The 12,076-nt window shown below is 35.0% G+C and overlaps 1 protein-coding gene across 1 annotated transcript; it reads left to right on the top strand.

Moving 5' to 3' along the window:
- The first annotated feature begins 1,262 nt into the window (after window positions 1-1,262).
- Window positions 1,263-11,545, top strand: LOC143631409 (uncharacterized). The gene is made up of 13 exons (XM_077100178.1): window positions 1,263-1,360; window positions 4,582-4,984; window positions 5,914-6,091; window positions 6,461-6,600; window positions 6,684-7,089; window positions 8,260-8,328; window positions 8,410-8,455; window positions 9,288-9,553; window positions 10,322-10,401; window positions 10,498-10,633; window positions 10,713-10,890; window positions 11,191-11,273; window positions 11,353-11,545. Exons 1-13 carry the CDS (start codon window positions 1,270-1,272, stop codon window positions 11,473-11,475), a joined length of 2,199 nt encoding a protein of 732 aa, XP_076956293.1. The 5' UTR covers window positions 1,263-1,269; the 3' UTR covers window positions 11,476-11,545.
- Window positions 11,546-12,076: the final 531 nt, after the last annotated feature.

The raw sequence follows: 12,076 nt of genomic DNA, 5'->3' as shown, positions 1-12,076 counted from the left end.
CATTCATACGACTCGTATAGCTTATACGAGTCGTATAGACATCTGTACTCTGACATCCGTACTCTGACATCCACCATCTTTTTGGAAAATGTGTTTAATCAGATTCTTAAACGAGTCGTATGTCTTATACGAGACAATGTTGATATTTATACGAGTAGTATAGTCTATACTACTCGTATACTGCCCATACACCCACTAGACGAATAGTATAGCCTATACGAGTCGTTTTAGATCTTTATACACCGAGGGTCGTTTCCGATAATTGTAAAAAAAAAATTGGGCCAAAGGCGAAAAAAAACTTGGGCCTTAAGGCTATCCTCTATGGTGGGGAGCTTCGAAGCCCCTCCACCGTGCCACGTCAGCGCCACGTAAGCACTGAGGGCATCGAAGCCCCACCCCAAAGATGTCCCGCTATGGTTTAATGGCCCAAGGGCGCCCATTATATATATAATATACACACACACATACACATATGTATGTATGTGTGTGTGAGAGATAGAGAGAGGGTCCACATGATTTTTCCCGTCCACGCTGGCCGTTGCAAAGACCTAGCACACGGCGCCCACCCCCAACCGCGCCCCACTGTGGTGTTTGCCGCCCTCGGCGCCCTAAAAATCGCCTCCACCAAGCCCCATAGCGTATGGTCTAAGGAAAATAGTATTTTTGTTGGGTTTAAACAATTTAATTTTTAAATGGACTTAATTGATTGTGATTTGGGCTGTGTGTAAAATTTTTGTACATAAATAAAGGTAAAATGTTTAAAGTGAGACTAGAACCAATGGCCTTTTGATTGAAAGTCAATTCAAATTGTCTCGTATAGCTCATACAACTCGTATAGGCCTTCTCATATTAACTGGTCAATAAATACTGTCAAAAAACTATCATCTATACGAGTAGTATGAGCTATATGACTCATATAGATGGATCAAAGTGTACAAACACAAACGGGATGTCTGAATAGAGAAGGCCTAAAAGTAACATCTCACGATGGATATTCCAACATCATACCATTCATAATCTCACCATGCCACGTGTCCTCATCGTCCACGTCATATCACAACTTCGAACACAAATGAAAATACGTCGTCACAACAATTCCCGCAAACTCTTATTATTATTATTATTATTATTATTATCGCATCAATTAATTTCACCTTAGGGTTTGTAATCCTACAACTTCGATCTTCAATTTCCACGTTACAATTCATGATGCATGTATTATTATTATTATTATTATTAATGTAAAATACGTGAACCAACGAATACGTGATGGATAGGTTGCAGCATGTGATCGAAGAAGCAAAGCTTCGTACAGTGTGGTGGATGATTTGTATATTCATCGTTACTTACTTCTTAACACGTAAGTTTATTTATTTTATTCCCTTGCCATGCGGTTATTGTCAATTCTCAATTGTGATTTTCGATATTAGGTTAAACATATTGTTAGATTAAGCTAACCGAACGTAGCGTTAACCGGTTACCGATGAAGAACTGTTCATGAACTGTTAGGCAGAAAGTTCGTTTCGTTAACTTTAGATAATGTGTTCGTTTACGTTTGTTTACATCAGTTTATGCTTGTTTGTTTATCTAATTCGGTTTTAACTCGGTTTTGGATATTGGAATATACGCAGTGTTAGATTGATAAGCGAACGTAGGTTGTTTGACCGATTGTATGCTAGGGCTGTAATCGAACCGAACTGTTAGGCAGAAAGTTTTTTTGCGAACTTTCGATAATGTGTTAGTTTACATTTGTTTACATCAGTTTATGTTTGTTTGTTTACTTTTGTAGGGTTTGGATCAAATACAAATGAGATTAACATGTTAAACGTGAGAATCAAGTAGAGTAATTATGTAATTACATTAGGGGCGGCAAACTTGACCCAAACTATTTCAAATGGGTCAATTTGGGTTGTTTTAAAATTCAAATGGGTTGATTTGGGTCATAGGTTTTAATTAAATGGGTCAAAATGGGTCACTTTAAATTTCACATTCTTATTTTTTAGTCAAAATGGGTTGACAAATTTAACTACATGGGTCGATGTGGGTTAGTGTCTTAAAGAAAAGCGATATGTTCGGGTTGAAACGGGTTTTAGTTTGGAACGATATCGGTTTAGGTTTCGGCTCAGATCAGCTTTCGTGCCGACACGAGTTTTAGCACTGGACGGGTTGGGTTTCGGTTTCTTTCGAGTTTTCGCACTAGACGGGTCGATTTTGGTTTTTGATTCGTTTTCGTCGACATTTCGGTTTCGGTTAATTTGTCGGGTATTTTTTTTTGATGAACGAGGATGACGGCGAAATTATTTTAGTTTTTTTACTTTTTTTACTTTTTTCGTTATTCGTTTATATTTTGAGTTATGATTTTTTTATTTTTGTTTTTGAGGAACTTCGATCTTAATAGAAACCATCAAAAAAAATTAATAAAAAAATCATAACTCAAAAAATAAAACAAAAACAAAAAATGTAAAAAAAACTAAAACGTTTCGTCCGTTGTCCTCGTTCAAAAAAAAATCGAAAAATTAACCGAAACTGAAAAGTCGACAAAAACGAAACAAAAACGAAACAAAAACATGCTGAAACAAGCTGTTAAGTGATGAAACGAATTGAAAAATCGCTTAAGCAAGCTGTTAAGTGCTGAAACGAACTGAAAAATCGCTTAAACGAGCTATTAATTGCTAAAACGAACTGAAAAATCGCTTAAACGAGCTATTAATTGCTAAAACGAACTGAAAAATCGCTTAAACGAGCTGTTACGTGCTGAAACGAACTGAAAAATCGCTTAAACGAGCTGTTACGCGCTGAAACGAACTGAAAAATCGCTTAAACGAGCTGTTACGTGCTGAAACGAACTGTAAAATCTCTTAAACGAGCTGAAAAATCGTTTAAACGAGCTGTTACGCGCTGAAACGAACTGAAAAATCGCTTAAACGAGCTGTTACGCGCTGAAACGAACTGAAAAAACGCTTAAACGAGCTGTTACGCGCTGAAACGAACTGAAAAAACGCTTAAACGAGCTGTTACGCGCTGAAACGAACTGAAAAATCGCTTAAACGAGCTGTTACGCGCTGAAACGAACTGAAAAATCGCTGAAACGAGCTGTTACGCGCTGAAACGAACTGAAAAATCGCTTAAACGAGCTGTTACGCGCTGAAACGAACTGAAAAATCGCTTAAACGAGCTGTTACGCGCTGAAACGAACTGAAAAATCGCTTAAACGAACTAAAATATCGCTTAAACGAACTAAAAAATCGCTTAAACGAGCTGTTACGTGCTTAAACGAAATGAAAAATCACTTAAATGTGTTTTGACCAAACCCGTTTTGACACGTTCCAACCTTGACCCGTTCTAACCCGAACTTGTTGACCCTAACCCGTTCCGACCCGAACCAAAACAACCCTTTTTATAAGTGACCCGTTTCGACCCTAACCCGTTTCAACCCTAACCCGTTCTGACCCATGACCCGTTTCGACCCAACCCAACCCATTTGCCACCTCTAAATTACATCATAGAGTAATTACTTGATTCTCACGTTTAGCACGTTAATTTCATTTGTACGTTAATTTTCCCCTACTTTTGTATATTAAAGGTTTCTTTGGGACTTTGGCCTAATTATTTGGATAATGAATTAAACAAATTGTTAGATTTTTAAGCGAACAAAGGTTTGACTGATTGATTGGCCTAGGGCTGTAAAAGAACCGAATTGTTTTGATGTTGGATTACACACGTTGTTTAGATTGCTAAGCGAATGTAGGTTAAACCGATTGTATCTAGGCTGTAAATGCACCGAACTGATGAACTGTGTATTGTTGGCCTGTAGTTAGTTTCGTGAATGTTCAATAATGTGTTCGTTTACACCAATTTATGCTCGTTAATGTTTGTTTGTTTAGTTTTGTTTATTAATGGTTTTTTTGCCCTAATTATTTAGATATTGGATTTAGAACATTGTTAGTTTGCTAAGCGAGCATAACCAATTGTATGCACTGTTCAGCCGGAAGTTTGTTTATGTTGAACAAAGAATTTCGTTCTGATTTTTAAAATTGAATGAACATGAATAGAGTCCATGTCCGTTCAATTGTGTTCGCTAACAATAGATAATGTGTTCGTTTACATTTGTGTATGCTCGTTAATGTTTGTTCACTAGGTTTTGATCTTATTTATAGATGTAAGTAAAATTATTAACTATAAAACAAAAAATATGTATGAGTATTATGTTATTAGTTTATATGTAAAATCATCATATGCATATGAATGTTAAAATATCAACACAAACTTGGTATCCGGAGTTCCTCCGGACTGAACCTTTGACAATGACCATTCTTGGTTAGCCAAATCAATTAAAACATTGTTTTTGTTCATTTCTGTTTGTGAGCTGTACACCAACAAGTTCATTTTCTTAATGAACGAACACGGACACGAACTTTTGTTCAATTAGTTGTTTGTGAAATGTTCCTTAGTTGTTTGTGAAATGTTCGCTTGTCCGATAAAAGTTAACAAACTAACATGAACAAGGCCTTGTTCCATTCGTTTACAGTCCTAATTTATCTGAACATTCATGTTAATTACTATATTGCCTAATTTCTACAGATACCAGCAAATCAATGTGGATGAATATTCCTATAGCAATTGCTATAATATCCGGGCTTCATATATTTGTTACTGAAGTGGAGTTTCACTGGAAGACCAGAAAACCTAATCAACAATCATACTTATCTCATTTAGAGAGAAAGCAGTTATCTGTGAATGATTCTCGTCTTTCGACATTGCCTACGCAATCTAAATGGAAAAGAAAGATTGATTCTCCAGTAGTTGAGGCTGCAATGGAGGATTTTGTTAATAAAATTCTGCAAGATTTTGTGCTGGATTTGTGGTATGCAAATATAACACCTGATAAGGAAGCACCGCAGCTGATTCATGCAATAATTATGGATATTTTTGCTGAAATTTCTATACGTGTCAAAGACATTAATCTCGTTGACTTGCTAACCAGGTCGGTATGTGTTTTACAGTAGGGGTGGCAACCTTGACCAAAGCCATTTCAAATGGGTCAATTTGGGTTGTTTTAAAATTTATATGGGCTGGTTTGGGGACTTGGGTCATAGGTTTTAATTAAATGGGTCATAGGTTTTAATTAAATGGGTCAAAATGGGTCACTTGAAATTTCACATTCTTATTTTCGGGTCAAAATGGGTCGACAAATTTTTATATATGGATCGATGTGGGTTAGTGTCTTAAGGAAAGTGGCATGTTCGGGATGAAACGGGTTTTGGATTGGAACGAGATCGGTTTAGGTTTTGGCTCGGATCTGGTTTCGTGCCGACACGAATTTTAGCATTGGACGGGTTGGGTTTCGGTTTCTTTCAAGTTTTCGCACTGGACGGGTTGATTTCGGTTTTTTGTTTTGTTTTCGTCGACTTTTCAGTTACAGTTAATTTGTCGGGTTTTTTTTGATGAACGAGGAAAACGGCGAAAATATTTTAGATTTTTTACTTTTTTCGTTTTTTATTTATATTTTGATTTATTTTATTGTTTTTTTTTAATTTATTTTTGAGGGGTTTTTTATCTTAATAAAAACGCTAAAAAAAGTCAAAAAAATCATAACTCAAAATATAAAATAAAAACAAAAAAGGTAAAAAAAACTAAAACGTTTCGTCTATTGTCTTCGTTAAAAAAAAAAACCGGACCCGAAACCCGTTTTGACCCGTTCCGACCTGGACCCATTCTGACCCGAACCTGTTGAACCTAACCCGTTCCAACCCGAACCAAAACAACCATTTTTTAGTTGACCCATTCCGACCCATGATCCGTTTCGACCCAACCCAACCCATTTGCCACCTCTAGTTTTACACTTTCGAAGTAGGCAATTCGAAACCGAAAGAAGCTGTGATTATTATTCAGATATGTATTCAATTTTTTCAGGGATTTAGTTGATCTAGTAGGTGATCATTTGGAACTTTTTAGGAAAAATCAAGCTGCAATTGGGATAGAGGTTATGGTAACATTATCTTCTGAAGAACGAGACGAAAGATTGAAACATCATCTAATGGCGTCTAACGAGCTGCATCCAGCTTTGATATCTTCAGAGAGTGAGTACAAGGTGTGAGCGACTGAGCGGAGAGTTTTATACTTTTAATGTGAAATAGTTAATATAATGAAGTACTCCCTCCGTCCCATTAAAAGTGTCCACATTTCCTTTTTTATTTCTCCCATTATAAATGTTCACTTTCAAATTTTATTAGCGAATTTCCAAGTTTACCCTTAAACACACACAACTAGCATTAATAAACAATATCTATAGACTCAATTTCCAATGGCATTATTGTCATTTGGTAAGCAAAAAAAACAATAATTTAATCTACCTTAAACTTTGTGTTTTTCAAACTAAGACGCTTTGACCGGGAAGGAAGCAGTAATGATTAATGACTATAGATTTGTGAGTATTATCTAATGGTGCTTAATATTGTAGTTTCTTAAACGGATTATGGGGGCGGTTTTGGCTGCAGTTCTTAGAACTCGTGAAGCGCAATGCCCTTTAGTTCGGTGCATTGTACGAGAGCTTTTAACTTGTTTGGTAATGCAACCCGTTATGAGATTCGCAAGCCCCGGGTGAGCTTGTAAAAATTTATGTTTGACACTTTGACTTTGACTGTTTTGTTTTAACAGTACTTCTATCTGATATGTTGTTATAGTTTTATCAATGAATTGATCGCGGGTCTTCTCCTCGCCAACGATAAGAAACGAAGCGAGGCAGGTGACGATGATCCGTCAACTAGTGTCACGGGTCAAAACCAGAATCATGAAACAAGTCAAGATTTGGATGATATGAAACGCGACTCTTCTACTAGTCAAAAGAATAATACATACAATGATCAAAATGGGACGGGTTTAAATATAAATTTAAATTTAAATCCACCGGGACTCATAATTAGTGGGCCGGGTCAAGATGGACCGTTGAACCCGCGATCCTTTGCGTGGGCCCGGGGTCTTGAGGCTAAAACACAAAGAAGAACAGAAGTCCTTCAGCCTGAAAATCTCGAAAATATGTGGACCAAAGGAAGAAACTACAAAAAGAAATCACAGAAGCGAAAAGATCATGCGGGAATAAATGAAAATGATCAAAGCAATATATCGAATTCTTCTGATTTAATAGATGGAAATATTTCCGATGTTTCTGATCAAAACCAAGTTGGTGGACCGATAATTTCTGAGTTTTATAGCGCGAATGTTAGTGGAGATAATGATGTACATAATGTTAATAATACTGGTCATGATCAAGTAACACGTACTGAAGGACAAGTTCCAAAGATCAGGTGCCGGGTAAGATTATTTTAAAGATCTTTTAATTAAACTTCAATTTTTTTAATCTATGTGCATGTGTTTTACAGGTTCTCGGAGCGTACTTTGAGAATATTAGTTCAAAATCATTTGCAGTGTATTCAATTGCAGTGACAGATGCTGATAACAAGGCTTGGCAAGTGAAAAGAAGGTCTTGTTCCTAACTTCTTTAAATAACCAGTGTTCTTTAATTAACCAACAAACTAATTACTTACTTTTAATCATAGTTATTAAAAGGCCTTGCTTCTTGCGCCTAGGCCCATTTTCTAGGCCAGGCCCAATATCTGCGCTTCTAGTTCCTAGGCCCTCGCTTTTTGAAGGTGACAACACCTCTAATGGCATTGATGACGGATCAAGAACAATAGTCATTTGAACGTTTACTATTTATTACTTTTTGACCTTTTGGTTTTTATGTTTTGAACATTTTGGTACTTCACTTTGAACATTTTTTTATTCAAGTTTTGGAATTACATTTGAATCTCGACTCTTTTAGAGCTTTTGGTACAAATAGCCTTTGTTTATTATATATGAAGAATAATATTTTTTTCTAATGCATAATATGAAGAATTATATTTATTTTTTTTATTTAAGTGCGCTTTTTTTGTCTTAGGCCTCACTTATTTTGCGCCTCACGCCTAGGCCCCAGGCGAGGCCTATGCGCCTTTGATAACTATGCTTTTAATATTTATTATGCTTGCAGATATAGGAACTTTGAGAGATTGCATAGACATCTTAAAGCCATTCCAAATTACACATTACAGTTGCCTCCTAAAAGAATTTTCTCGTCTAGCACAGAGGACACATTTGTTCATCAACGTTGTATACAGCTTGATAAATATCTTCAAGTATGGTCCTATATTTTTTTTAATAAAGATTTCATAAACTTAAAAAATCTGTTGAATTAAATTTGAAAAAGTTTTGTTTTTGCAGGATCTTTTGTCCATAGCTAATATTGCTGAGCAACATGAAGTGTGGGACTTCTTAAGCATGACTTCAAAGGTATTAGTTTGTGTATACATTAACTTATGCTAATATTCGAAAGTGTAGTTCTAAAAGAAATTTACCAATTTACCTCTTCAGAGTTACTGTTTTGGAAGGTCATCATCAGTTGTGAGAAAATTAGCAGGTATAATATTTATCCAACCGCAGTAGGCTTTTTTTGCTGACATGGCATATTATTTGTCATTGTGGGTAAAGTTAAAATACAAAGGGAGACAAAAATGAGAAGTGTGAGAAGAATTTGTGACCACATAAAAAACCCTTTAAAAATAAATTCAAAAAAAAATAAAAAATCATAACTCAAAATATAAATAAAAACAAAAAAATTTAAAAACTAAAATGTTTCCACCATCATTTCCGTTCAAAAAAAAATAAAAAAATTGACGAAAAGACACAATAACGAGATCAAAGACACAATGACGAAAATGAATAAAAGACACAAGTATAACTAAAAAAAGACACAATATATCGCAAGATATAACACAATGCCGAACAAAATATAACACAATGTTAAGTAATATAACACAATATAAAGAAAAAAAACACAATGTCAATGAAGAAAGACACAATCAATGACGAAAATAAACACAAAACACAATGATAAACGAAAATACACGACTTTTTTCACTCAGCATTGAGTTATTTTTTTTGAGAAATGAGAAAGACGATGGAAAAATATTGTGTTTTTACTTTTTTCATTTTTTTTATTAAATTTTGAGTTATGATTTGTTTATTTAATTTTTTATAATTCTTTTGGAGGGTTTTTTTTTGCTACATATCCTTTGTAGAATAACTTGACCCTGTCATTGTAATGTATGATATATTGATATGTATATGCGATGTGGCATTTGAATTCTGACTGAAACATTTAGTACTTTCAAAGAAAATGCCACATGAGCAATCTAACCATCTCAACTGGTTATAGTTAACCGAATTTGCCTTTATGTTTCGGTTATCAGTGAATGTGGACGAAGCGGTGGATGATATGGTACGACAAATCAAAGGGGTTTCGGGTGGTTTAAAGAAGAAAGCTGTGGGCTCGGGTTTTGAATCTTCCGCGTCATTTGCTAACAGAAACGTGTCATTTAAGGCTGATGAGCTAACTGATTCAGGTACAAAGCTAACTACCTCCAACAGTTTTTCTCACAATAAAGGAGGTGGGCCCGCTGCAAATATTCCTTCAACTTCTGGTCTTAAGGAAGATCCATTTGGTGTGCCAGCAGAGGTGATATTAGTTATCTCCAAATTATGCGTCTGTATTATGTGTGTTAAACGGGCCGTGTTTGTGGATTGACATGAACATAGCCGTTTAGCCCGGAATATTTTATACTATTTTTTTCATAATAATAATCTAAAATTACAAATTTTCAACAAGATGATACATAGGTATGCAAAATAACTTTTAAAAGCGTTTGGCTATACAAACACCATAAACACATTATCCAGACACCACTGACGCGTCATTCGGGCCATATGACATGCAAAAAATGGTCATATGGATTGTATGAGGACCTGCATGAGGGCCCATTTGCCAGATAACACGGGCCCGTATAATATGTTTGACTGACACATAAATGGCCGATATAACTACTGACAAAGTCCCATTTTTCGCTTATTGTATGGCCCATATGATGTGGAATCAGATCTGGTGTACAGTTGCCATCAACCTATTTAAAAATAGTTATAGAATTAAACGGTCAACCCACAATCATTCAGGTTGACCAAAACTTGACCAGTTTAGCTGTTGTTTGCTCGACTCGAAACTGGCCGGACCCGTTTAGAGTCTTTGTGGAATTTTCACATCCATATTTATTATGTTGGCATTTTAAACACTTTGTTTTTTTCTTTTTGAACGGCCAACCAAAAAAACATTATTACGAGAAAAACATCATTACAAGCAAGATACTCGCAACGACATAAACCCTTTGTGGAATTTTCATTTTCATTAAAGAATTTAAAGTATATTATTTCTTTTCTGTATTTCTTTTTTCAGTGGACCCCAACTAATGTAAGTGTACCCTTGCTAAATTTGGTAGACAATATATTTCAACTCAACAGAAGAGGCTGGTTAAGGTATGTCATTCTATTTATTTCATATCTCTGTATCAAACTCAAAACCTAGTATGATTAATATTATTTGTTAATATACAACGTTTGCGTATGATGCAGACGACAGGTGTTTTGGATATCGAAGCAAATCTTGCAACTAATGATGGAAGATGCAATCGATGACTGTCTTTTAAGACAAATCCGTTTTCTCAGAAGAGATACTCTTGTTGCTCAAGGAATTCATTGGGTCCAAAATGTAAGTTAGTTACTAAACAGTTAAACATATTTTTGTACTTTAAAAATATTCACTAATTCGAAAATATACATTTTGTTAGATTCTTTGGCCTGGAGGTATATTTTTTCTGAAATTAAGACAAAGTCAAACCGAGTCTTCTCAGTCAAACGAGAGTTCTTGTAAAGCACCATCGGCAGCCGGTAAAAACAATAAAGGGTCTTTCGAAGAACAGCTAGAGGCAGCGCGTAGAGCTAACGATATCAAAAACATGATATTAGGTAAATAGATAATGTGTTTCTTTTCGGTTTTTTTTTCGTTTGTAGTAAACCTAACGATATCAAAAACATGATATTAGATAAACATATAATGTTTTTCTTTTCGATTTATTTTTTAAACCTAACAATATAAAAAACATGATATTAGGTAAATATATAATGTTTTTCTTTTCGGTTTTATTTTTTTTTTCTTTTGTAGTAAACCTAACGATATAAAAAACATGATATTAGGTAAATATATAATGCATTTCTTTTCGGATTTATTATTCTATTTTGTTATAAACGTTAGATATTGTTTTTTAGATGGAGCCCCGACGACATTGGTCAGCTTGATCGGACAAAAACAATACAAGCAAAGTGCTATAGACATATATTATTTTAGCCAGGTGATTTATATACTTTACGCCTTTTCTAACATATTCAGTTTGATTGTAAAAGGCGTGTAAAAATGTGTACATTTTGCAGTCGGCTGTATGTTTGAAGCAACTTGGGTACGGTTTACTTGAACTTGTAGTCATAACGGTTTTCCCAGAGTTGCGAGACATCATATCAGATGCCCATGAGAAGAAAAATGATCCGACGGTCTAGATATGTGCAACGTCTTTAGATCACAAAGTTTTGATTGACAAAGTGGCTAAGTGTTGGTTGGTATATAACTGGAGCAACAGTATTTTGTTGATCATATTCCACATGTACACAAAAGTGTAGCAAGAGTTTGTATAGATGTTTCACAGGATTGGTTATTGTTTCACACACCGGAATCCTAATACATTTAACGACTAATAATCACACGCCAGCCTCGTCTTGCAGACACCCTTTCGTGAGGGCACATACAACTCAAATAGAGATGCGTATATATAGTTCATCACTGAAAAACTATATACCTCATATATGTCTCATATATGCCCTATATATGCGTCATATTATTCATGAGGATGAACTATGTGCCTTGTATAAATGTATAATAGGCCCTATACAAGGCACATAGGCTATATGACTTTGTATAGATCAATACAACTCAAATACATTTATATAACTTGTATCTTTAATGGTTAATAATGTATGACAAAAAACGCTAAAAATATACGACTCGATATCCCTATCTACGTATTAATAAAACATGGTGTCCGGATATAAAATTTTTCCAGTCAGCTAAAGCTTACATTTAATACTTGATTTTCTAAACGTC

This window comes from Bidens hawaiensis, unplaced genomic scaffold (genome assembly GCF_021521415.1).
Source record: "Bidens hawaiensis isolate Kalapana, Puna unplaced genomic scaffold, B.hawaiensis_p1.1 tig00006068_1, whole genome shotgun sequence".
NCBI classification, from domain to species: domain Eukaryota; kingdom Viridiplantae; phylum Streptophyta; class Magnoliopsida; order Asterales; family Asteraceae; genus Bidens; species Bidens hawaiensis.
Note: the sequence above shows the minus strand (reverse complement) of the source record. Positions and strands in the feature narration are given on the sequence as shown.